The 27,638-nt window shown below is 41.6% G+C and overlaps 1 protein-coding gene across 1 annotated transcript; it reads left to right on the forward strand.

The window, feature by feature from the left end:
* Positions 1-277: 277 nt before the first annotated feature.
* Mrpl3 (mitochondrial ribosomal protein L3) lies at positions 278-23,767 on the forward strand. The gene is made up of 10 exons (XM_027414357.2): positions 278-521; positions 1,212-1,396; positions 2,474-2,565; positions 3,019-3,117; positions 8,430-8,529; positions 10,403-10,463; positions 17,806-17,914; positions 19,416-19,493; positions 21,223-21,300; positions 23,285-23,767. The coding sequence occupies exons 1-10, from the start codon at positions 430-432 to the stop codon at positions 23,435-23,437; spliced, it is 1,047 nt and encodes a 348-aa protein (XP_027270158.1). The 5' UTR covers positions 278-429; the 3' UTR covers positions 23,438-23,767.
* The last annotated feature ends 3,871 nt before the right edge of the window (positions 23,768-27,638 follow it).

Raw genomic sequence — 27,638 nt, forward strand, 5'->3', positions numbered from 1 at the left:
AATATAAAATTGCCGACGTGTTGCTTAACAAGGTGAGTTATCCCACAGTGGCAATTTTTGGAGGTGGCTTCTCTTTCCTTACTTCCTAAGAAAATTTGATCCCTTCCTGCCTTGTTCTTCTAAAGTTTAAGTCCAAATACTTTCTTTCCCACCTCAAAGAGGAGTCAATCATGGCATCCTTTGGTAAAGTAGGACCATTTGGCGCCGGAACCATAGTTAAGAGGATTGAGTCTCTGCCCGGAACGCATTGAGAAACGGACCGGAGGTGGCTTGGCTGTTCTCTTCCTCCGCGGAGGGCATTGGGGATCCGGCGCTGTGACTGCTGTCCCGGGGCTCCTTCGAGCGCGTGGTGCTTGCGCCGGGGACTCGCTGAAAGCTCTGCAGCGGCGCGCGGCAGGTGTCGCGAGCCGAGCCGTGGCCGGCCACTCCATGCCGGGTTGGAGGCTGCTGGCACGGGCTGGCGCCCAGGTGCTGGGCTGTGGCGCCACAGGCCTAGGTGCTGCCCCGGGCTTAGGGAGTAGGTGGGTACCGGCAAGAGAGAGGGTGGAGGGGTGCGCTGCCCACACCACTGTGTCCTTGGACAGAGGCTTGTCCCTGTGCGGAAGGTGTGTTAGAAGCGGAAGGGGTCATGTGTCCAGGGGTGTAACACAGATTATGAAAGCATCCTTTAAAGGCTCGAAGGGGTGTTTTAATGTTTAAGAAATTAGTTGCTAGCTGCGACTGTTAGCAGCAGCAATGATATCTTCCAGCCAGCGTGTACTGTACTAGACTGTTTAAGTGTCACATTAGGCGTGTGTCCTCTAGCCAGCCCCCTGTGAGCAGACCACTATCACAACAGAGTTTCAGATAAAACTGAAACTAAAGGGAAACGGGTTGTCCAAAGTCACTCAGCTAAAAAGTAGAAAATCACTCTCGATTCTAAGTTGGAACTTTCTGACAACCAACCAAAGTAGACCTCACAAAGGTTTATTTAGGTTCTGCCCACTCCGTGCAAGAATTACACACACTTCGTCCCTTGCCTCAAACCTGCTGAGATTTTTCTTGGTGCTTGATCAGCTCAGAGTTCGAGCTTTTCATGAGTTTTAGTTTAAGAAATGTTAGGGGAAATACACAATCCACACCATATCCTGAGGCTTTTTGTACATTGTCTAACACTGCGGACTCCCCTACATTAAAAGGAAATAATGATTTGGTTTTGTTATTGTTTTCAGAACAAACATCTGGTTCTTTGTTAGAAATCAACACAGCAAGAGTAGTACTTGGTGGGATGAGCATCTTTCTGAAGAAAATGTCTCCTTTGTTAAGCAACTGGTCCAGGACGAAAATAAAGCCCAATTATCAAGCAAACTGAATCCCCTGAAAGATGAACCGTGGCCTTTACATCCTTGGGAACCAGGTGATTTGGTGGGAGCGGAGACATGACCTCTTAATTACAGTATGGCTGAGTGCATGAAAATGGTGACAACTTTGTAAATTTGACACCTTAAATTTTCATTTCTTGAGTGTATCTTCTGTTTCATTCTGCTTTGGTTTGCCCGCTTACTTCTAAACTCCTCATCTGCTGATAGTAAAAGACCTTCTCAGGAAGGGTGGTGGTGGGGCACGCCTTTAGTCCCAGTGCTCAGGAGGCAGAGGCAGGTGGAACTCTGTGAGTTCAAGGCCAGCCTCCAAAGGTACACAGAGGAACCCTGTCTCGAAAAACAAACCAAAAAAGGAAGGTGTTTTATAGGTGAGAGGTATATCTGTTCTGGAGATACGAATGTAAAAGAGTATAAAATGAAAGGGAAAAGCCAGGAAGGAGAGGTAGGAAACATCCAGTGTAAAATGTCCTGTGTTAACACAGCTGTTTTCTGCTGGAATGCTTGTGTACTGTTTTGGGCAAGCATAGTCCCACAATCAGTAAACTAAACCCATGTGTGACCAGACCAAGCAGGGTGGAGCCTTTCCTGTTGAACATGTGGTCTCTGAAGTGATTTGAGACACTTAAGTTGTTTAGTGACAAAAGTTTAAGTTTAGCCTGGCTTGAGCTCTCACTGTAGTCAAGGGTGGCCTTGAACTCCTCATTTTCCAGCCTCTACCTCCTGAATACTTGGTTATAGACATATACCCTCAGACCTGGCATATGTAGTTGATGAGATCAAACTCAGGTCCTTATCCATGTTAGGCAGGCACTCTGCCAACTGGGGCTACATTCCCAGCCCCAACATAGAGAACATTTCAATAGGACAAGCTGTGGCATCTACATAGTATAATACTATCTGATACCTTATTTGAGTAGATGTTTTCTGATTGATAATGCTGGACAGGACCTGAACCTAGGAAAGAGTAATGCTCTGTGTTAATGCTGTTGAAACTGAATGTTAGAATTATTTTGCATTTGCTCATTTTATAAACGTTTATTAACCACCATTATATGTGCCTGAAGATACTTAACATCTGTAAATAGTCCTAAATATATTGTATTTATTGCCAGGTTCTTCCAGAGTCGGCCTTATCGCCCTTAAGCTGGGCATGATGCCTTTATGGACCAAGGATGGTCAAAAGCATGTAGCCACATTACTTCAGGTAAGAAAACATAGAATATGTAAGAATACCTGTGTGTGTGCCAAGTTCTGTGTACATAGCTGTAATGGTTGAAAAGTGTATTCCAGACAGAAAACTGTGTGGTAAAGGAAAGCATGGCAGATAACAGTAAAGAACTCTGCTTCAGATGGTTCTGGCAAGTGAAGTCTGGCCTAAGCCAGTCTTCCCATAGTAGGATTAGGAGACCTGAAGCAGTACCCTGGCGGGGAGGGGTAACATAGATCCTCACTCATCTGCCACTTAATTCAAAGCCCATCACTTTCACGTACAATTCTTTTAGTCCCTGATTGTAACTGCGATCTCGATGCCGACTGTCAGAGTGGATAACCGTTAAGTAACTCTGAAGTCCTGATTGTCCTAGGCCCTCATGGCTAGTGGATCACATTACAAGCTTAGGTTTTGTGGGTTTTGTTTGTTGTTTGTTTGTCTTTTCAGGTACAAGACTGCCATGTGTTAAAATATACTCCCAAGGAAGACTATAATGGAAAAACATCAGCCCTCACTGTGGGTGGGAAAACCGTGTCACGCTTCTATGTAAGTATACATTTCCATTCCTCAGATAGTACATTTTATTAGTTTCAGCTCTGCATGCTTCCAAGTTTGAAGAATGTTCTATAGTCATAAACAGTGACTTCCCTGAGATCTTTGTCTGGGGAGAGGCAGGCTAGCAGAGGCATCTGGAGTCTCGAGGAGAGAGAGACTCTGGGTTTGTTCTCCTGCCTCCGCCTCCATCTGCAAGCCTATTTGCTCTCACTGAGATGTGTTTTTACATGGAGACTGAAGGTACCACTCACATCATGGGCTTGTCACAAGGACTAAATGAGGTTCTCTAATGTGCCTGGACTGTCATAGATGCTCAGTAGATCTTGACTTTGTTTGTTTGATTTTGGCCTTTTAATTTGAAACAGGGTTTTTATGTCTAGAAAAGCATATATTATACATTTTCCCCTTTTTTCTTCCATGAAAATCAATCCAACACTTAAAACCAAAAGCCCATTAAAAGTATTGTGTATTTTAGAAGGAACTTTCAGTGCTTTGGGGTGCATATGAACCCACATCATATATATATATATATATATATATATATATATATATATATATATCTTTTTAACAAAGCATTATTTCCTAAGTAGAGTGTTGACAGAATTCTGAATGTGTAGCTTTTTAGAAAAATGCACCCAGTTAATACCCGCTGCTAGTCTTCCAGACTGAACCCTAGAAATCTTGATGGCTGTCATCAGTAAGTGACTAGAACACAGCACTTATCTCCAAACAAATTATTTTTTCATTGTTTATGAAGTAAACATGGACAAAGTCAGGATGTAACCATACTATCTGTCACAAGTAGCAGATATTTCTTGTATGCTCTTGTGTGATTTTTCCTGCAGAGACACAAACATACATCTAGTCATTGCAAGTAGGAAACCCACAACAGACCAAGAAACAAAACAAGGCCCAGCTTGGCAAACTAGTGACTTCATTGGGCTTACTTAGAGGCATATTAATGAAGGGTTGCATACAGGAGCATGGACAGCCCAATCCAGCCTAGGCTGGGTAACAGCTTATAAAGTCTACAAGCCTGGAGCTCCCTCCACAGGGTGTGGACAGCTCCAGGCTGAGAAAATCTCCTTCAGGCAGTTGGGCTGACCAGTGCTACCTCAGGCAGTTGTCTGCTGATTCTGTGGCCTTCAGGAAGGAGTTGTGAATCCTCATGAATACAGTTTGGCTTTGAGGAAATTGTGAGGTTTGTTTACTCCTGAGTCTCATGAGTGTCCCCCTCCTTCCTGGAAGGAATATGTCATTCAGAGGAAATTGCTACACAGCATGTATGTGCTTGTCACAGTTAACTTCTTTGGAGTGCTTACTACATAGCAGTAACATGGCTTGAAGGCTTTCATTCATTATTGTGAGTAACATGTTAGCCTCTGGGATACAGGAGTGAAGTCACTGGTCAGGACTGATTGACCACTGGTAAAAGCAGGGCTGACGAGGGTTCTGGCAGGAAGCTTACAGCAGGCAGGAAGGGCTTAGCTAAAAAGGTCTGAGGGAGAATGAATCTGTTCATGCACATAGCATTCTTCTCAAGGCTCTTTATTCTTCAAAAAGAGTTCTTCCTAAAGTTGTTTAAGTTTCTCTCGAAAAGTTCTCTCTAAAATTTTTTCCTCTAAAAGCCCTCTTAAAATTCTCGTTAGAAGTTCTCCTAGATCTCATTCCAGTTTATATACCCACAGATACAATTAGCAAGTCTCTGGCCATAGCAAGGATACCAGGCATGCATCTCTCTCAGCGCCAGGAAGGCAGATTGGGTCTTGACAAACATGAGGAGACATGACTTGTAAAATGTCCAAGCAAACCGAGGTCTCAGAGGGGATGTGACTGTGTAAGACATGTGGGCGACTTAAGAGGTGGGGGAGGGTAAAATGGAGGGAGGGGCTGCATGAGGTCCAGGGGCTGCAGCTCTTACCACTGACAACCTGAGGAGAAGGAATTTCCTTTCTCTGGGGCCTTTTTGAGAACATAAAACACCCAGTATATATTCTGTGTATCAAGATTATACAGCCAAACTCATAGCAGCACATGTTCTGGAGTCTATTTCTTGCAGACTTTGCAAGGCAAGTTTTCTCCATCAGAAGTTAATTCTGGTGGGCTGATACCTAGAATATTAATTGCTACTTCTGTGATAAATGATAAAGACTCCCAGCACAGGGCAGACTCCACGGCCTCTCATACTTACATGTTTCTTGATATTAACCTCCTGGGACCCCTCAAGCTGGTAAGAGGGATGAGTAAGGTAGCCTTCCCATAAATCAGCATAAATCAAGCAGCCACAGAATTGGAGACAGCCAGTCCTCCTTGGAAGGAAACAAGGTAGTTGTTCATAGGGAGAAAACAAAAAGAGAACAATGGGTATTAAAGAATGCTTGTGGGAGCATATATATATATATAGTCTTTTTTATTTTCATTATTTTGTAAACCCTTGACCTTATGTTCTTGATATCTATAAATTAAGCATCATATTAGGACAGTTTATACTGCCCCAAAAGATATATGAATGGTGATGGTGATTCCTCAGACATAGCAGATAACAGGACTGGAGAGATGGCTCAGTGGTTAAGAACACTAGTTGCTCTTGCAAAGGACTCAGATCCTGTTCCCAGAACTACATGACAATTAACAACCATCCGTGACTCCTAATTCCATTGCATCTGATGTGATGCCCTCCTCTGTCCTACGTAGTCACTGGGCATGTATGTGGTACACATACAGATACATGTAGGCAAAACACTCATACATATATAAAAAATGAATCAACTTTTAAAAAAATAAATAGAAGGTGATGGGGAACGCAGGCATGCAGGCCGAGTTCTGATCCCAGGTGCTACCATTAGTTCCTCTTCCCCTGCCTTCTCATATCCTCACCCCCACCCCTCCATCCCGCCACCAAACATGCTCATAAAAGTAGGATTTGGAGGTCTCTGAATTCTGTTCCAATTCTGAAATTCAAATTATTCTCTGAATCCTTTAGTGCTCAAAGAAAATATACTTGGGAGCACAATTTAATATATTCTCTTTTACTTAATAGTAAATACTACCAATATTTGCAAAGAAGCATAGTATTTACTAATATATTTTTTTCAGAAATGATAGCACTCACTCTTACATTCAAGGCAGCTGTCCCCTTCCCCTCTCTTCCCATCATTTATCTGCAGCACAGGGGGGATTTGGACATTCAAGTGCTTTTTCTTACACTGTGGTCAATGCTGGCCATTCAGCTACATGAACAAGCTATTTACTTCTCAAAAGTCTGTTAGAGGAAGAGAAGTGGGGTGGAGATGGGGCAAAGGGTAAGAGGTCAGTGAGGAGGGAGATGATCCGAATATTGCTGTGTGTATGTGGAATTGTCACAGTGAAACCCTTTACTCTGTGTCATTAATCCACACTAATATGAAGAAAAAGGAAAAGTTGCTTTGCCAGTGTGGGAAGCTCTCAACATTTCTAAGTGTTTTTGTTTAAAAAGAAAAGAGATTTTTCCAAACTAAAAACATCCTGGCTACTTAGATATTTTAGCCCTCAGGGAACCTGCAAATAGACTTGACTGTATAGAGGAGTCTTGTTTTATCATTTGGTTTGCTTGTTTTTTACAAGACTATGAATAGAAAATATTGAATAGTTTGGCAGTCAAAATAAGTTGACTAAAATGGTTTTATTTGTAATAGGGCTAGAACTTTGTTTAATCTGCAAAGTTTACGCCTCTAAGAAACTAGACTAGTTTGTTTTTGCTGTTTTTGTGTCTTATAAATAAAAATTGATGTGGTGCATATTGTTTCTTGTAAGAACATTAAGTGGCCCTACAAGTTGATTAAATCAATTCATCTTGGGAGCAGAACAGTGCTTTCACTGTAGGAAAGATAATTGCTGAGGAATTCTGCAGCGGGAAGACCACTTCTGGATGGGGTTACCCACGTGGGACACTGCTGTCAGCCTCCAGATTGCTTTTTTTAAATCATTTACTTGGAAGTTTAGAGGAGAAGCGGGTGGGGCCAGCCAGACTATTACAATGCATCTGGTCTCAGCTTAATTTGAACGTTTGGTTTTTTTCATGACTAAGACATAGTTTTCTTTTCTTCCTTTTTGAAAAAAAAATCTTTTTTGAATTTTATATTGATTCTTTGGGAACCCCACACCATGCACCCAAATCCCACTTATCTCCCAGTCCCCCCCCATCTGCCCCCCAGTACCCCCTCAGCAAAGCTAAAAAAGAATAAAAAATAAGATAAAAATAAACGATAAGGAAAAAAAGAAAAACACTTTGCTCCTCCATCCTTAGACCTAGTTTTATAATATTGTGATTTTAGTTGACACAATTATTCAATTCTAGTGGAATTGAAGAATAATTAAGATGTATATGTTATCTTAGTCCTTTTTATGCTTGAGTCTATTGTTAATGTTGGCTGTGATGTTCTTTTTATCATTTTGTACCAATCGTAAGGGTTTTCTTGGCACACTCCAAATTCACTATTAATAAAATAATATTATGCTTTATAAATCAACTGAACTATGTGGATGTCAGAAACAAATTTGAAACCTTTTAAATGAAGTACATTTGAATTTGGAATACCAGGAAAATAATTTCAAGGAAGCAGACTTATAAAGAAAGCTTCAGTGTTTGCTCTTACAGAAGTCAGTGTGACTGAGGTGAGGGGGGCTTTGGTATTTTCAGCAAGAGGGAAGGAAAGAACAGAGTGAGCAGACAATCTGTCCTTTGGAGGGAGCGATAACTTCTCAAGGGAACAGTATTCACTGCACAGCCCATTAGAACAGCAGTGTCTTCCATGATCAGGATACAGTCCATTGAGCTCAGGTAGGATGATTAAGCAATTAAAACAAAAAAGAAGTGTATCATGATGGACTTGGATAAATGGTCTAAGAAATAAGAAAAATAATAGGCTGAGGAGTTGGCAAGTAACAAAAAGTGGTTCTGTTTTAGACATTGATTCAGGAGGCTTGAGTAATGAAGAGGGCAAGTCATCCAAAAGTTTGTTGGGAAGGTCCTAGTGTAGACCAAGGACCCGAGGCCAGTGCCGGATGCGCTTTCAGACCAGCAGGGCATATATTCTATCTGCCTGGCTGGATCCTAAGCAGTAAGGTTATTTTCTTAGATGGGTAATGGGTTATACCTATAATCTCACCTCCTTAAAGAGTGGGAATTAGATGGCTGTTGGTTCAGTAGAGAAATGGAGTGTGCTTTGATCTTTCTGGGTTTTTATAACTTCCTTTGGGTCTCTACATTCAAGTCCACTTGTACTGATTAATGTGTTACTTATATATGCTCCTTTTCCCTCCAGAAACCTGATTCTATATTGGAATTTTACCGAGAACTTGGATTGCCACCAAAACAGACAATTAAAATCTTTCATGTGACAGATAATGCTGTAATTAAGCCAGGTAATCTGAGGTCGGGAGAGGAGGGAATTAAAAATACCCAAATATGTGATTTGTTTAATGTCAGCCCTTTCAATAAAGCTAAACAAAATACAACGTCCCAAACTCTTATTTTTAAATATAAAACTATCTGATTTAATCACTGGGAACAAACAAGTCTTTGTCTCTGATAAGTGGGAAAAGCTGTAGGATCCTCTTTGTTTTCCCTGAGAGGGAGGAACTCTTGTTTGTAAATGTGAAGTGTCACATTTTTTTTTTTTTTAAAGCCTCTCCAAGTAAGTGTTCCAGCTTTAAAATGTGTTCATGTTGTGCAAGCTAGGCCTCTGCTAGAAATAGTACATTCCCCTGGAGAGTGAGAAAATACAGCCGCCAAAGGAGAACAGCCAAACATAGCCCCTGGGGTAAAGATTATCCTACCTATGGAATGTCAAATTAAGGTTTGACATGTGATTATACTAATTCATGTGGTTACTAAAGCATGACATTTTGGTGTGTTTTGACCATCAAGAGAGCCCCCCAGTTTTTGAACTTGAATTGGCAACAAGAAGATAGTGAAATTTTTTTAACTTTAAATTTTTAATTTTAAGGCAAAATAAATTGAATTACAAAAAGACTTGTATTATTGGCTATTGGTCTGATTTACAATGGGCATATATCCCACTTTAAATATTAGGGATTTGTTCTGAAGCAAATTTTAAGTATCCACTTTGATATTAACATATCTAATTTGTCTAAGCCTTCTTGTAAAAGTCATGCCCACCTTAATTTTTGATGTAGCACAAACCATATTAAATTACATTTTTGTGAGTCAGTAATGGTCAAATAGCAGTTTGAGTTGTTCAGCCTGGCAAAGATGAGTTCCCTTGTAATCCTTTTAATTTTTCCATTTTAGAGTAATGTTTTTGATTGACAAATCATTTGTATTCATTTATAGAGTATAATGTGGTATTTTAGCATATATAGAATGAAGTTCCTTTTTAAGGTTTTTGCTTTTCCCTTAATAAACCTAGATTTATCTTAAAGAAACTGCCCTCTTAAATACCCTGGCCCTCACTCTTAAACAAACTAAAACTGGCTTTCAATTTCATTCTCAGCTACATTGGTTTCTCATTTTTTTTTTCATTTCTTAAAATTTAAATAGGCTCTTAATTGATGGTATAGTGTTGACTCTTAACCGAAATGACACATTTTTTTGGTCAGGGCTGTGACTCACACATGTTTCTAATATAGAATTAGGAGCATCTATAAGGACAGGTTGTGTCTAATCCAAAGACCTAGGCCTTTACTCATGTGTGCCTAGAACAGAAATAATTTGGCAGGACAGGTGCTGTGTGAATATCCCACAGAGATCAGTACCCAGCAAAGGAGAGGTTGAGTCCTGAAGTACATTTCCTAGTCCACTGGATGACGAAAGATTACATCAAAATCTGGTGTGGTTAGTTCTTCTCTTGGCTTCTTTTTTTCCCTTATGTGAAATGGATAATATGTTTTAATTCCGAATGCTTATTCAGTGAAACAGCTGGTAATCATTAAAATTGTTTGCCAGAAGGAGCACTGGATTACCACAGGACTCCTTCATTTTGACCAGTACCATATAAGCCCCATGAAGGTACTGGCCACTCAGTCAGTCAGTCAGTCAGGTGTGGTCTGGTGGCTCACTCTAGCACATGCAGCTTTAAAGGGCCCCATTATTCTTCAGCCTTCTCATTGATAACTAGAATGCTGTTTGTGGATGGCTCCATTATTTGGGTATTTCTAAGGTTCCTAAATGTACAGGCATTTGAAAGCACAGCTGGGAGCTCTGTGGAGGAATGTCTGCAAGTGAAGTCAGTCGTGTGCTGACAGATAACATGGATTTCTCATTTGCTTTTTAAAGGGACCCCTCTTTATGCTGCTCACTTTCGCCCTGGACAGTACGTGGATGTCACAGCCAAAACGTAGGTCTCCAGCATTTCTCCTTTGCTTTGCTTTTCTTCATGTGCTAAAGAGCAGAGTGGGTGAAGGTACAGTCATTTGAGTCAGTGAATAAAAACAAATGCTATCATAATTCTATATGTACAGTCACAGCCTGTTAGTTTTAAAGTTGCACTGGATTAGTTTCATGCAAAGGGTTTACATCAGATGAATTGAGATGTGTGCTTCCAGAAATGGGACTTAGTGGAAGGTCCCATGAATTAAGTGCTTTCCCAGTTAAGTCTGTTTTGAAGACCAAGACAATACACACTTTGATTGTGAAACACATTGGAGCAATGCTGATGACTTGTCTTGTGACCACGGTGTAGATTAATTGAGGGTGCTCTTTCCACTTACTAGGAGTGATAAGATTTTATACTATTTGTGAAAGTGGTTGTCGTGTCTCATTGTAACTGGGAAGCATGTTTCAGAAACTAGAAGAAATTCCACACTTGGGTCTCCCGACTATTGGTGTTAAATGGTGAGACTCTGCTGTGTGCCTGCCGCTCTAATAGAAGTGCTGCCTTTGATCCAGTCTGAGCTACTATTTCTGATTTTTTAACCATTTCTGCCATGGTGTAGTGTCTATCATTCTAGGAACTCTCTAGATTTAAAGAGTTACTGATGTGGTAACTTGGTAACAGGGTATCCAAGTTCATGTGGATGTTTGGAAACTGGTTCCTGCTGGCTGTGGGAACTCACTCGACCTAGAACAGCCAAAATTGCTGGGCACCAGTTGTCAATTCTTGTTGTCATTGTGGATTCTAACTTCAGTCCTTTGTGTCTGTTCACTCTTCTTAGTCACATGACTGCCTACAAGGACATTGTTACCAAGAGCCCGTTGACAGATAAATGTCTCCTAGACTCTGGGAGAGTGCAGTTTGTTTGCATTTGTTTTTGTGATAGTGATGACCAAACAGCAACTTTTATCCAAGGAAACCTGATGAGTGTTGACCTATGTGGCCATAAAACAAAATCTGATGATCGCTGGGCTTAGTTTCCTTAACCAGATAAATTCATTTCCACACCATGGCCTCCTCATGTCAAACATAGGCCACTTCAGAAGCTGCTAGATGCCTTTCCCTTTGCCCAGCTTTGTAGAAATGGCATGGATAGATCAGCAGTAAGAAGAATCTTTCAGATTCTAAACCTGTCCCTTTTGTTTTCCCCTAGTTACTGAAGCCAGTAAGATCACCGACTTGTCTCTTAGCTTCCCTCCTTTGGTTTGGATAGGCAGTGAAGACTTCTGGCTTATAAAGCAGATTATTTTACTTTCAAGTTTATTACAAGTCATAAGATACCATGCACTTCTCCTGTGAACTTACATAAGTGCTGTGTGAATTCCATTACATAACTTGCAGGCCATATGGGACAGCCTGAGAAGACTTGCAGAGTCAGGTGCCATGGTCAGCAGCTGTCTTGTGGCCAGACTTGTGACGAGCTTGGTGTGTAGCTTTTCAAATGTCTGTGCTCAGTGGAGTCTTTCAGTTCAAATGCTACCATTTGAGTGTCTTGGGCTTTTCTTTTTTTTTTTCCTTTTGGTAACTCCAGGCTTCTGGTATATTGAGTAAAGGTGGGAGAATGTTTCTTCTGTAAGGTCCTATTTCCAGAAGACAAGATTATTTGAAATGATATGGCAGCCTCAAGACTAGATTGCGGATAAGAGCTGGAGGGACAGATAGCCTTAGGGTTGAAGCAGTGGTGGTCAGCTCTAGACCTTGCTGCTGCATGGCTGCAGCTCAGTGTCTCTTTCATTTCTGTATGGGAAGTGGGTTACCCCCATGGAAGCAACTGCATTCTGGTCCGTGTATCTTTACGTAGACTGCCTTACCTGAGGTCAGCTCCAGTTAAGTGTACAGTCCAGAGACTGACTGTACCACTTCTGGCCAACACGTTACTGCATTTCTCTGGAGCTTTAAACTGATTGGCTGCTCACATGCAACTTGATGGAACTTCTGAGTGCAGTGTTGGCTCCTTAGCTGGGTGATTGATTCATCCTCACTGCTTCCTGCCTCCCTAACTGACTTCCTGGGCTGTGGGGTGTCTGGGCAGCCCACGGCCATTTGCATTCACTTGTTTTCCTTTTAAGTTCTTTGGTGCACTTCCCTCAGTACTTCTCATTTGGAAAGCAATTTCCCTGTCCAGAATTTAAGGCCTCCAGAGCCCATGAGTGTTGTTTTTGCCATTAACCATGAATGGAGACCTGGCCTTCTGAGTACAGGCTCCATGTCCTCTCAGTTCCCTCGTCCTGTGACTGATATGAGGGCAGACTTTTCTACTCTCCTCCATTTCCAGTCTGTTCTGAATAACTTGACTTACTAGCTGCTCAGAGCAGTAAGTTTACAGACATCAGTGAAACAGTGAGTAACATTATAAAGAGAGTCTCTCAGAAATCACCCTAAGTCAAGGTGGATGTTTGAGATGAAGGCTAGAGTTTGGGAGGAACTGTTTCAGGGTTGTCTCTTGAGTTGCTGTTTAAAAGTATTTTAGAGGTTATCTATGTATCTCATCGCTTTCCTAACGTAAATCCACTGAGCAGCAGAAACCAAGGTCAGCAAGGCAATAAATAACAGGTGGACAAGGTCATAGCCTCAGTAGCTCTGTGACAAAGTCAAGTTCCCTGATCTCTTACTGCTTCATCTTTAACATGAGTGCGTCTCGCACGGTGGTTCTCAACTTTCCTAATGCCGCAACCCTTTAATACAGTCCCTTGTGTTGGCTCCGAACCATAAAGTTATTTTTGTTGCAACTTCATAACTGTAATTTTGCTACTGTTATGAATCGTAATGTAAATGTGTGTGTTTTCTGATGGACTTAGGCTGCCCCTGTGAAAGGGCCATTTGATTCCCAGGGGATACGACCCACAGGTTGAGAACCACTGTTGTAGCATTTGGCTCAAGCTCGGTACTGAGTCCTACCTGCTCAGAAGCATTGGCTACCTGAATCACCATGCCATCACTGCTCTTTGTTTAGTTTAAAAGGAAAGCTCCACCTCAGTAAGAAAGACTTGAAAAGTGAATAGAAAGCACAAAATCATTAAGAATTCAATTCTGATAACATCTAATACATCAGATGTCTTTCGACATAATAGTTCTAAAACAGAGACATAGTCAGCATGTAAATGAATTTGCATTTCTATGCCCCCAATAAAACTTTATTTACAAAACCAGGTGGCCAGTGTAAGCTAACATATGCCAATCTGTGACTTAAACCATAGTGAGAAGAGAATCAGAAGCAGAATGCTCAGACTGCCTTTTCATGAGGCATTAGGGAGAAAGGGCATCTCAAAGATTAAGGAAGCCACAAAGTGAACATGGATGGCACCAGGGTGGGGAGACACCAGAGAAGGGCAGAGGACAGCCCTGTAAAAAGAGGGCAGAGCCTTCTGAACACTGGCTGCATGTGTGATATTCAGGAGACATTCACTTTTGAGACTGGGGTAACCGTATTATGGTTTTGTAGTTTAAAAGTGTCCTTAGTTTTCCATGCTGCAATACTTGTGATGCCAATGATGAGATTGCTTTTAAGGAACCTGCTGGGATTACAGAGCAAGAGAAACAGATGGCAAGCCTGGAGTCAGTAATTGTCAGTGAGTGATGGATGCCTCAGATTTCTTTACAGTCTCTGTTCTTCAGTAGGTGCGATGATTTCATAATAATTATTTTACAAAACAATTTTTGTGGTTTTGGATTAGATTAATCTCAGAGTGATTTCCAGAAACTAATTGAAGAGGAAAATAGATTGCAGAGATGTGAATGGTGAATTTGAGGAGAAAAGAGAAGAAAGAAAAGGAGATAGACGTGACAGAAGCCGATGGCAAGGAACAGCCTCGGGGTTGGGACTATAGAGGGTCTTTAGAAAACTGGGCACAGATAGTTCAGACTATCAAAGTAGATACGTAAGTCTCTCCTCGCCTCAGACGTGCTTGCCCCAGGTACAGGTATTAGAAACATGTGGAGAAATACCTGTTGTATAGGTTTTAAAACTGTTTGTTGTCAGTATTTGGGTATTTGTCATGATATGGCCAGAGGATGAAATTCCCATAGTATGGAGATAATAGGATAAGTTGGGGAACAGTAAATTATGCATTACCCTCTGGAAGGGCTTATGGTTACTCAGATAGGCCTCTAACCCTGTTTTCTTTTCTTCCCACAACAATAGCGGTAACAGTGATGTCATTAGGCTCAATCTAGGCTGGACACTGGGTTAAGTAAGATGTTATCTCTGGCTTGTTTGCAGCCCATGTGGGGGACGTGGACCAAGGAATGGGGGCTGTGGTCTTCTAAACTTAATGAAACCTCTGAGGTGTTTCTTGTTTTTAAATGAATTTTTAAATGGTGTAAATATCCTAAATAAATTCAGTTTTGTTTTCACATAAGCCTCACTAAAATTGGAAGGTCTAAAATTGTATTCTCCCTGATTTGATTTATTTCTGCTGCCATTAGTTAAGAACTACACTGGGGAGCTGGGTGGTGGTGGTGCATGCCTTTAATCCCAGCACTTGGAAGGCAGAGTCAGGCGGATGTCTGTGAGTTTGAGGCCAGCCTGGTCTACAGAACAATGTCCAGGACAGCCAGGGCTACACAGAGAAACCCTGTCTCAAAAAAAAAAGAAGGAAGGAAGGAAAGAAGAAAAAGAAGGACATTGGATAGCTAGGAAGAGTGGTGGTGCACACCCAGCCCTGTTGGAGACAGGAGGATTGCATCAGTTCTGAGCCAGCATGAATTGGATGGTGAGCTCCAGGCTGGCCGGAGCCACAGTTTGAGACCCTGTCTTAGACAAACAAGCTGACAAAGCCCCACAGTGGGTGGAGGGTGAGGGAGATAGGCATCTGTTTTATATATGAATTTCTGTGCAGGTTTTTCTTCTGTGACTTACAAAAGTATTACATTTGAAGCACACCAGGGTGTGCTAAGTAAAGATTAGTTCATTCCTCGCTTTTGTTTTACTTTTGTTCTCAAATTGTATAGCAATTGGGAGAAGCCAGAGGCTTGCTACCTGTACCTCCCATGGATCAACAGGTGCACCCTATTCTCTGCATCCCAAATTAAGCCAATAATTGTCGTGTCACTTGTGTTTTTGCCTTTTGTTTAAAGGTTATTTACTGAAGAGGTTCCTGTTGTACACAGTAGAACTCATGAAGTGTTCCAGACCAGACTAAAAAACAATCTGCAATTAGCTGACACATAATTAGCACTTGGAGGGTACCACTTTCATCTTGTAATCATTTACTCTAAAATGAGCTCAATTATCTTCTGTAATTTACCTGCTTGCGTTTTACTGGTGCGTGCACTCAAGCTGTCTTTTTAAGGCAGATAATCAGTTTGAGAACTCTGGAGGCAGTAGAGAACGTCTGCAAAGGCAGCCTCTTGCCAGTGTGGTATTTTTAAAGCATGTTCCTTTATGACAAGCATTGCTGGTCGCTCTCCTCTGCTGCTCTTAGGTGCTACTTGCTAAATGATAGGATACTTCCAAGTTACTCTTCACTTCTCTACACTTTTAAATTGCTCAGCTTTTTGCCTTACTTTACAAGTATGTCCTGAAATTCACTGTTAAGTGGAAATATTAATATCTGAGGCATAACTTCAGTATTTGATGCTCAAAGCTTCTCTTTAGTGGTCTTCTCTATAAAATTATGCAGTAAGCTTTCCATTGAATAGATGTTACATTTCCATCTTAGCTTTTTGTCAGGGCTACTTATTTTTGTAGTTACTGAGGGAAGAGAGAGTAGTATATGCAGTCAGGAAGAGGTGTAAGCTACCTTTAATTCATTTCTAAAGAAGTCTTGATGTGTGATTTGAGAGTGCATGCCTGTTGGGCTCTGTTTATAACTTCTAACTTTTTTTTCTTTTTTCTAATTGTTTTTGTGTTTTATCTAAAACTGTTGTTCAAGGGGCTTTGGTCAGTCCATCCTGTCTGATAGTTCTTTGTTAATAAATAGGTAGCAAAGTCATTGTGGAAACAGTGTGGTTTTCATGCTGTTTTGTCATTGGTGAGCAGTGAATGTCTAATCATAACTAGTTTTGTTGAAACTATACAATATTACATTAAAATATGTTACCACTGTCTGGTGAAAGGTGAAGAAAAGCTCCACCTTAAGAGCATATAGATGATGTCTGTAGTAGACTTCCAAATTCCTCAGACCTGCATAGTATCATTTGTAGGGTTGTACTTGGCATTCAGAGGTGAAACTTAGTAACCTTGTTGGATTAGCTTGTTTGTTTAGCTAATAGACTTTACACTAAAGTGTTTTCACTTAAAAATAATATTTAGGTTATTAAGAAACTGTCATTCTCTACTTTTGCTTTTCCACTAGCTCCCTATTCAACACAGATACAGAGCCAAGTGGTGTCCTTTGAAATACTTGTCCAGCATCTGGAGCAGTGGTTCTCAGCCTGCGGGTCATGACCCCTTTGGGGTGGCGTATCAGATGTTTATTTACATTGTGACTCATGACAGTAGCAATGAAATAATGTTGTGGTTGGGGGTCACCACAACATGAGGAACCGTATTACAGGGTCGCAGCGTTAGGAAGGTTGATAACCACTGGCTAAAGGCTCAAACCAGTCTAGAGGTTTATATATTTATTTAGTGCTCCATTCTGTGCTTCCTGGCTCGTTGCCCTCACAGTTGTTTAAGTAAACCTCTAACTTCAGTGTCTGGGTTAGAAATTCAGCGTACCTTGCCTGGCTGTATGTGGCTCAGAGTCTCTCACAAAGCTACAGTGGCATGGTTGTTCACATCAGCTGTTGACTGGAACCACCCTTGCTACATTCTGCTCCATAGGAGTGCTTATATAGTGCTGGGTGCCTCTTGCAGAACCTAGGAAGCTTAGGAGAGAGTACCAGAAGAGTCTCTTGTAACCAGACCTCGGACTGACGGCTCATCTCTTAGCATAGTTTTTCTATTAGACTGAACCAGTCCCAGGTTCCTTGGAAGAGGATTAAGTATAGCATGAATACTAAGAGATGGGTCTTTGAGATCCATCCTAATGGCTGCCTGCTATGTCTGTTCGGTGACTGAAACTTCTCAAACTTTGCTATGGTATCACAAGTTTATGAGGGCAAACCTTTCCTAGGTAAATTCCCCCTGCTTAGCTTGCTATTGTCTCATAGTCTTGACATAACATTTTACACAGAGTTAGACTCCAGGGGGAGGTGCAAACCAAGACAGATGAAGGAACGTTCATTTACAGTTCGGCTGGAATGGCCTTTTCTGGTTATTTAGATAAGAAGTCTTGTTAGAACTCCTAGGTGCTGTCAAGAAAGTACAGTCAGAAATATCTTATACTCCACTCATTATGTAAATTCTAACTTTTTTTTCCAGTATTGGTAAAGGTTTTCAGGGTGTCATGAAAAGATGGGGATTTAAAGGCCAACCTGCTACTCACGGTCAAACGAAGACCCACAGGAGACCTGGAGCTATTTCTACTGGAGTGAGTATAGAGATCCTCGCTGAGGGAGGTGGGAGCTAGGCAGGGTCTCACTCTGTCTCCCAGGCTTGCCCAGAACTTGCTGTACTTGTCTAGCCTCAGCCTCTGGTGTTCTTGCATCAGGCAAGTGTTCAACCTCTGCACACAGTGCTCACTGTTTGTCATCTCAAGCCAGAGAGGTGACTTTAACCTGACTTCATTGGGTCATAGTAGTTATCACTCTTTCATAGGCAGGCCTCACCCATTTTTCTAGTGCATAAATACCATGGGCAGCATTCTGTGTTCCTCTCTGTCCTAGTGTCCTCTCTAAAATACTATGGCAACTGCAGGTAGGGTCTTTGCTAGGTCACACACTTGTTTGTGAGATTGTCAAGAATAGTATTATAGTGGGGGGGGGTGTGCATTGAGATAAATGGAGAAATAAGTAATCGTGGTATAAGAAATGAAGAAAAGACCCATTGTTTTGCTAATTCAGTGTTTCTTTCCAGAGGTAGAGCAGAGACTGCCTAGGGAGCTTTTGAATAAGACCTTTGGAACCTCAGTAAATGCAAAGCCCCCCCCCCCCCTAATTTTTTTTTTTGGTAGTTGGTAACATATTCTACTTCCTTCACCATAAGAAACAGACTATAGTTTCCTTTGGTACTAAGTTCTCACCTAACAAACAGATTGTATTACCAAGAAGCTGAATTTAGAGAAATCTGTTCACAATACCACCAGGAAATAGGAATCAAAGTCAGTGTTGGGAATACAATGAAGGGGAACAGACAGAACCTTGGTAAAACTATATATGTGTGCCTTGACACAGCAAAGCTTCTGGAATTTTCCGTGAGGGTGTTCTCCCCATGCACTGGAACAAATCAGTCCTGCAGTGCTATTTGTAATTAGCAAGGATGGAGACACACACTGGAGTTGGGTGGATAAAACTTCCGTATGTCTACGTAGAGAAAACAGTGCTGCTCCAGTGCTACGTAGAGAAAACAAAATGAGTGAGACCTCTATGAAACAGTGGTAATTTGCTGCATGCAGACTAAGATGTGTGTGTTTTCCGTTTGTCCTTGCCAGTAGAAGGGTCAGAAGATGAAATGGGATCTAGTGAGAGTGCGTCCGCCAAATGATGGGTGGAGCAAGGTGGGGAGGCTTAGGAGTGGTAGATACTCTTTCATGCTGTTTACTTTTTACTCCTGGAACCTTGCTCATGTTTTGCATATTCAAAATAAAAACTTTGAGGGGGTAAATACATGAACTATAATCAGAAAATGAGCTTCAGTGTCTCAGATGAGGAACAGCCACACTGAAGAGTGAGGAAAACTGACTTAGCAGTTTAACATAGTTGCCTGGTAAGATACTGAGAGTCTCAATTGAAAATGCATTCTTTGTGCTGGAGATGGCTCAGCAGTTAAGAATAGAACTTAATTATTCCTGTTTCTGGTGTCTACTGTGATTTAGTCAATACTGCTCAAAATCAAAAGCACTCAAAGTGTGACCTTTGTTTTTTGTTATTCAGGATGTTGCCAGAGTCTGGCCTGGAACTAAAATGCCTGGGCGGATGGGAAATCAGAGCAGGACTGTGTACGGACTGAAAGTAAGTCTATAAAGTACTGTTTCTAAGCATGCATGCAAAGGCCTAGAGCATTCGTCTTGTAGGGATGGAATTAGACTCATTCAAAGGAGATGACATTGAGTTGTGCTGTAAGGGGACTGCATAATTATATTCCACATCTACGCCATGAAATGAATAGTTGTTACAAAGAAGAAAATAGTGGCCTACTATTTGAACTGGAATATTTTCACAAGATATTGCAGGGAGAACAGGATTCCAGGCATTAGATGTAATACTCTCCTTTATAAAGAGAACAAGCTCCCTGCACGTTATGTTTCTGTATATTATGTCATCACAGAGAAGTTGAAGGCTCTATGCTGAGCTGTCTTGGATCATATGTCAAAAGTGTGAGTGAAGTAGATGTAAGGGAAGGAGGGGACAATCCCAGCAGAGGGGGAAAGCACTTCTTTGTGGAGCCTGCATTTTCAGAGAGAGAGAGAATGTATGTGTTAAAAGAGGAGTTAGTATTTCCTCTACTAATCAGAGAATCTTCATTAGCTGAGTGCAAACAATTTGTACTGTAATGGATGTTATATGCTTATACTTTTATTAAAACAACAAATATGTATATACTTGTATGTATATGGCTCAAAGCATAGAAAGAACAAAATAAGCCACCCTTAGCAACAACGCCCAGAAATAGTTGCTGTTGCAGTTTGTGTGTGCTCTTCCCATATTAATTCTATATGCATTTAATGTAGAGATTGGGTATAATGTTATATAGTTATGTCAGGCTTCTCCAGAGCAGATGACTTTGGATGCTTGACTAGATAATCTGATAGGTAAATGAAGGGATATTTTTAGGATTCCCTTCTATGATTGTTATATGAAGGCTGGGGAGTCACACTGTAGGCTACCTACAGGCTGGAGTCACTGGAATGCCTGTAGCCCTGCCTCAGTCCAAAACCTCAGCCAGGAAACCCAGTGATGAATTCTTAGTCTGAAGCAGAAGTCCTGAGAATGAGGCAGGGGCATGAATGGGCACTGAATCTGAGAGCCTGGGAGTTCAGATTACTTGGGACAGGGTTTCCAGTACTTCTCTTGCCTCTTTCATTCATTCTGGCCCCAGCTGATGGGATGGTGTTTACCCACTGAGTGTGAGTACACACACAGACTCACAGACACACCAGAAGTAATGCCTAATGCCTGCCATTACTATTTTACATTTAGTACAGACCATCTACTTGTCACAGTTTTCTGTGTGGTATTAAATACCTTGATGTCCCCTTCTTTTCTTACTGTTTTTTGTTGTTGTTTTTGTTTTGTTTTTTGTTTTTTTTTGGATCATTGTGTATGTGTGTGTGTTTGTTTTTTGATTTTTTTTTCCTCCATGTTGAGTTTTTTTTTTTTTTTTCAAAGGCATTCTATTCTGCTTGCCTGGCTTATTTTAAAGATTACATTCAGTGAGTTTTGAATTCCCAGTTGCTAATTGTAGAAAAGTAATAGTAACCAAACAGAACTGGATTTCCTCGTGTCTTGGTGTCAGCAGACTCCATGGAGTTGCAGTAGTCACCAGCAGCCACCCTCCTAAGGTGAGGCACACTAATGACCTTACAAATCACTAACTAGAACGCAAAGCTTTTCAACCTTGGCTTGTCCTTCAGTTGCTGGTGTGGTCATGACTTTGTAGAGTGCTTTCTCTGCTTTTAGTAACACGCTTACTAGTGGCTGGAGCCTTCGTCTCTCACAAATTGTTGACTTCATGTTGTAGGTGTGGAGAGTGAACACCAAGCACAACATTATCTACGTAAATGGCTCTGTACCTGGACATAAAAATTGCTTAGTAAAGGTATGTACAACTATTTAATTTCTACCACTCATTAATATGGCTATATTTCCTAAATTCTCTTTTGACCTGAATATGTAGCTTCTAAAGAAGCTATTCTTCTGTTCCATGCTCTCTGCCCCATTTTCCTTGTGGTAGCACCTCAGTGAAAAGAAGGGACATGCTATAAAATAAGCCACACAGTAGAGATGTGGATTCAAGAGCTTGCGGGAGAGAGGACTTCAGGGAAAGAAAGGAGCTGGTGCTGAAATGTCAGTATTCCTTTGTCCTTCCAGAAATAGATGAGTTTTGCTTTGGGCAAAAGAACCGGAAGTATTGAGGTGGGAATCATGGCCCAGAAAGGTGACCAGGGCCGGGTCTCAGCGTCAGCGCCACTCTGCCACCCCTGCCGTCCCAGACACCTGCCGTCCTTTGCAAAATTTAAAAAGGAAAAAAGTATATATAACTAACATGCTGACCACATAGATTGAAGCAGAGCCTGGAAACTTCCAAAGACTCATTTCTATCCCCTAAAACCCACAAAGCAGACTTTGCTGAGCCGTGGTGGTGCAGGGTAGACCAGATACTGCTGGGCCATGGTGGTGCAGGGTAGACCAGATACTGCTGGGCCATGGTGGTGCAGGGTAGACCAGATACTGCTGAGCCGTGGTGGTGCAGGGTAGACCAGATACTGCTGGGCCATGGTGGTGCAGGGTAGACCAGATACTGCTGGGCCATGGTGGTGCAGGGTAGACCAGGCCACTGCTTCTGAGTGTGAGAAAGTTCATGGTTAACATCAATTGATTTCCTAAAAAAAAAAAAAAAAACAAAGGGAAATCTGAGTTTTAGCTGTTGCATTATAAATATTCACATAGACTGGAAACGTCACCAATGCTGTTGTTATTGGAAACCCTCAGGTACAGTAGATACACAAAAGTGTAAATGTAGCTGAGCGGTCACTACCTGGACCCTTTGTAACAATTTTTATCAAGCTAGCACATAGTTTTGGGTGCTTTCCTGATTTAGCTTGAGTCTAAGATTAGTGAATTGGAAAAAACTGAACATGATGGTTTCCTTCTGGGCAACATCCTGATCATTTCTTGAAACAACTGTAATGAGGGCATTAAAATAGAACTGCTTTTAGATACTTAGTTGTTCCTAGCAGCTGTCGTTTTGACTAAATTATTCATTTCTCATTGCTAAAATGAATATGCCCTATTTTACTGTGTATAAGTGTATTTTTCCCTCACTGAATGAGGCTGTATCATTTCTGAGGAACCCAGTAATATCCAAAATTAAAGTACAGCATTTTAGATCATATCAGTATCTCTGTTCAAGTATATCAGCCATGAATCCGTACATGATTTGAAATATTTTAGACCATAAAATGTTCTCAGAGCTACTGTAAATGCTTTCTTTCTGTTGCTGTTATCATTCTGTCTTTAACATCTCAGTAAAAATGCTCCTTGCCAAATATAAGCTAATTTCTTTAATAAAAGTGGTGTTTCCCCTTTTGTGCTCTTAGAATTAACACTAACAAAAATGAATTCCATGTTTTTAAGCCTCACCTCCAAAATTTGGTTCTAAGTATAGGAAACAAAGTAACAAAAACATACAAAAAGAGTAGGTAATAAAATGAATAATTATTAGGAATTAAATTCTTATTTCGTATCAGATCTTCATATTTGAAAAATAAATGTGGATATAAAAGGTAATTGAGATGTGATTTTAAAATACCCATCCTGTTGGACAGTTAAATGCATACTTACAGTAAGTATAAAGTGTAATTGGCAGTTTTATTCCTGTGAGGTATCTGATTCAATTGAGGAAAATTGGTTAATGAAACATACTAGAATACAAAGAAAAGCAGCAGTGAGCAATGTCTCACCTGTATGGAATAGTTGCATTTCTGCTCAAACACACAGGAACAGATATTCTTTATTAGTGGTGACTTTAAATACCATAATGGAATCGCTTATGAGTAAGACTGTTTCCTGTATTCCCTCAGGTAAAAGACTCTATACTGCCTGCATATAAGGATCATTGTAAAAGCCTGCCATTCCCTACTTATTTTCCTGATGGAGATGAAGAAGAACTTGCAGAAGACTTGTATGATGAGGACGTGTTGCAACCCAGTGCACCTTCTGTTACGTTTGTCTGATGTCACTGGCACGGCATAACTTCCTGTGCCCTGTGCACTGGATGAACCAGAACAGTGGTAGAACCAGGAATGGTAACCCTCTGCTTAGTTGTGATGCTGCCGCCTTGTCTGTATCAAAGGACATAAATGCATCACTTCCCTTACTTAAATCTGATTAGCAAACTTACTACATTAAATAAACCAGTCACGTGGATTGGATTTGTTAAGATTGACAGTTTGCAAAGAACAAAATGTTGCCATTTGGAGGCATCATTCTTTAGACACGTTTCCTTTTATCTTAAGGTTTTTTTAAAAAAATATATATATAAACAACTTTTATTTAAAAAATTATCTCTTGAAGTGTGGTTGTGAAACATAGAACCTGGGGGGAACCACATTGCTGCCTGTTGGATCAAAGAAATCTTTTCTTTAAAAGCGTGTCATTCTTTTGGAGTTTAGAAATGTGAAGGGGGGGATTTTTTTTTTTTTTCTTTAATCTTAAGTTACAGAAACCTTTGTTAAAACGAGGACTGGGTGGGCACATAGTCCTAGCATGGCCTGCTCTCTGTGAGCGAGTCATTTCTCAGAATTCCTTGGCTTCTGATTTGAGTTTGAACCTGACATGCCATTTCAGAGTTTTGTCTTGAAATTAGGGATCATTTTTTGTTGCCAAACTACATTCCAATTAGCCATTCATACCAGCATTTGTGCTGGTTATAATCAGTAAACTAGGGATAGTACTAAGCCTTGAGTAATTCCATAAGCCTCGGGAGGACCATCTGCTAACCAGAGTGGCACACACCTTAATCCCAGCTCGGGCATGAGCTGAGGGCTAGCTAGAGCTACACAGCTAGACTGTCTGATACCAAAAGGAAGCCAACTGGTCAAGGATACCAGCTTCATTAGACTAAGGATGAGCCATCGCTTTTTAGACTTGTAGGACCTTTAGCCTCCCTGCTAAGGCAGCCAAAGCTGAAATCTAATGTGGATCACCCTGTCTCCATGGTGGCCCTGGCTTGGGTAATTGGATGATGCCAGTTGTCATGACCCGAACAGTCTGAGAACATTTCTTACATGGGACAGGTAAGGGGATGGAACTTACCTGTCAGTAGTAGCTGACTCTAAGGCCTTTAATACTGAGGTGCACACAAGGGGTGGCATATGGCAATGACCTACACAGCTGTCCACAGGTCAGCTTGAACGGATCTATGTCTCCATATATGATGGGAATACTGATGGAGCTATGGCCAGATGTTTTCTTTGGTGTGAGGAGCTTTATGATTTACAGTCTCACACAGACAAGCCAAGTCAGCACTGAGGTTGTCATTGCAGGACAAACTCCACCAGTCTGGCTGGTCTAAAGAATCCCTTTAAAAAAGGATGTCAATCCCAAGGATAGCATTGTTGCTTGTAGTGATGTTGCACCTTCCATGTAAACCCCTCCCTGCAGAGGCACTGCCAGCCATATCAGCAAAAGCCAGTGTGGGAGGAGAAAGCTGCTCTGGGGTGCTCAGGTTACTGATGACATCATTGTTTGAACCTCTGAGATGATCCTGTGAAAGCCTTCAAACACATGACTCCTCCCTGTAGAGTAGAAGTACAGCATCAGCTCAGTAGCATTGAGTCTCGTCTCCTAAAGCATGAGGCCATGGTACCACCTCGTTGGCTTTTCCCTGGTGGAGTACTTTCCCTCAGAAGGATGGCGTGAATCTAAAAATGTGCATTGCCATCTGCTTTGCTGGAGTATCGCCAATCTGGATAACTACTCAGACAGGAAATGTGTCAGGAAGAATGGACTTGCATTGCCTGTCCTGTGTAGTGAAATACCCCTGTGAAGAGGGGGCATGTTGCTGTTACCTGATGGGCTGAACTGCTGAACTACGAAAGCTTTTGGGGACACAAAAGTAGGTCACACTGCTGTGAGGCTGAAGCAAGCAGTCCTCTTCAGAGACTCGATACGGATGTGTCCTCACGGTATTACCTGTTTTCTATGTACAGAGTCTCCTTCATGAGAGACTCCCTAGTAACAGATTAAGTTGCTCCATTCATTCTCTTCACCCTAACAACAGATAGCTGTTCAGTTTCGGTGCTGTTGTGTCTGCTGTGAGGTGAGGCCTCTCGCACTATCAGACCAATAAATGACAGTGGTTTCTCAGTGTGTGCTGCCCAGACAGATGGTAGTGCCATTCAGATTCTGCCCCTACAGCTGCCTAGGGCTCCCTGAACGGAAAGGACTCAAAGTGTCCTTGCTCTCCTAGCTGAGTCCTAGCCTTCATTTTCCATTTCCCAGTTGTAAGTGTGGTGTGAAAGGCCATTGACAGCCTGTGCCACATGTTTCTCCTTGTAGATTAATGAGGTGGTCTGTTCATGGTAGATGAGCCAAATTAATCATAATGAATGAGTCCATAGCACAATAAAAGGTAATAAATGAACTCAGCTGGCCACAGTGCCCTGGCATGGGGGGTGGGGGGAGCATGATTGCTCGTGTTGGCATTGATGAGAATTCCAGTGACAGTCGTAATCTTGATTTCTCCCAGCAAAAGCAGCCTTCATATGCATACGAGATATGTTTAGACATTTAGACAGTTTGTTGTTTTAAGGAGAAAGAGTGAAAGCATCCATGGGTTCTGCCATGGCAGTGCTTTGTCTGCAGAGTAGCTAACTAAACACTGTGTCCTAACCCTGGTAGAGACTCGCCATGGCTGTGTCAGAAATGAATGGTAATAAATGGCTTTTGCAAGCGTCTAGCATAAATCCCCTTATCTAAAATGGTGTCCTCTTTAAATGATGACGCTGAGATGGCATCAGGGGTCCTGGGTGACTGTCCATGTCTCCAGCCAGTTACAAAAGCATTAACTGGGGTGCTCCCTCCACTGGGCAAGGTGCTCCCTCACTGGTATGCTCACCCTGCCTCCCTCAGGAAGTGTGACAAGGTGCGAATAGCAGCCTGACTGCTGCTAAAATAACACCATCAGGGAAGGACAAAGGTGAGGATACCAACAGAGGAGATGGATGTTTAGGAAAACAAACCAAAGCTGAGGGAATGTGCAAAGAAAAGCTACTATTCTGGGGGAAAAAAAGGAAAAGAGCCATTATATAAAAACTTCAGACTTCCTACAGTGCAGTAGGCTGCATTTCCCTGCTTGTGTGGTTCATTTCACTAGCCACATAACTACATAGTTAGGGTACCTCTGCTGTCACACAGTTGATTTAATGGTTCAAGACCCCTTTTAGATACCTTTCTCCCAGAGAGAAGCAAAGGATGGTTCCATGGCCCACAGCCATTGAGGTTCAAGATGAAAGCAAGACGTCCCAGGAGGGGACCGAGGGCAGTTCCCCACTCTGGCCCCAAGTTAAAACTTGAGCTTTGAAAACTCAGTTCATATTTCCAGATTCTTAGTGGGAGAGGAGAAGCCTAAACACTGCTTTTAAAAACTTCCCTGAATTACACCATTTTACAGCCAAAGGCACTGACCTACAACATGCTTTAAAGATAAGCCATGATTTGTAGAACACAGATAGGCCAGTTAATTGGGAGATTTGGCTTAAGTAAATGCACCTAGAGAAACCCTCATGAAATGTAACAATCACAGTGTTTTATGTATATGTGGCATTGTATACTTTGAAGGTATGTGTTCATGTGAGAGCACTCTGGGAAAGCAGCTCTCAGAACCCCAAGTGTTGGTATCATCAGCCACAAAGCAAGCAGAGCCAGAGGACTGGGCTCACTGCTCACTAAACAGGTGGTCTGGATTGAATCAAGAGTGAGGCTTGCCTGTCTGCACACCCACCAGGCTTGAGTCCCTGAAAGAACACTATAAGGTTCCACACACTTGATTTAGTCTAGGAAGAACTGTAATTGTGTCTCACAAAAATAGTTGTTTTGATACACTTCAATATCTCAGATCCATGATAAAGTGAAACTGGGTGTCAGTTTTATAGACTTTTGTCCCATGCTTACACCAAGTATGTAAAATAAAGGAAAAAATAAAAAAGGAAAAAGAAATTGAAAAAAGTTCCCTTTCACTTTACAGTGCCTGTAAACATGCTTAGCAAAGTTGTCTGGGAGGCAGGCTCTCCCACATGTCTGAAAGAGAAGAGGTGTGTGTCATGCCAATATAAGTCTTTAACCTCTCACCTCCTCTCATCAAAGAAAGGGATGGGCCCTTGATTTGATTAGAATTGAAGACCCAGACATAAATCCACACAAATACGGACACCT

The sequence above is a fragment of the Cricetulus griseus genome, chromosome 4 (genome assembly GCF_003668045.3).
Source record: "Cricetulus griseus strain 17A/GY chromosome 4, alternate assembly CriGri-PICRH-1.0, whole genome shotgun sequence".
Classification (NCBI taxonomy): domain Eukaryota; kingdom Metazoa; phylum Chordata; class Mammalia; order Rodentia; family Cricetidae; genus Cricetulus; species Cricetulus griseus.

Coding starts and splice junctions, on each gene's coding strand:
- Mrpl3 (XM_027414357.2), top strand. CDS start 430: ATGCCGGGTTGGAGGCTGCTGGCACGGGCTGGCGCCCAGGTGCTGGGC. Junction 10,464..17,805: donor GTGGATGTCACAGCCAAAAC/GTAGGTCTCCAG, acceptor TTTTTTTTCCAG/TATTGGTAAAGGTTTTCAGG. Junction 19,494..21,222: donor GGACTGTGTACGGACTGAAA/GTAAGTCTATAA, acceptor TTCATGTTGTAG/GTGTGGAGAGTGAACACCAA.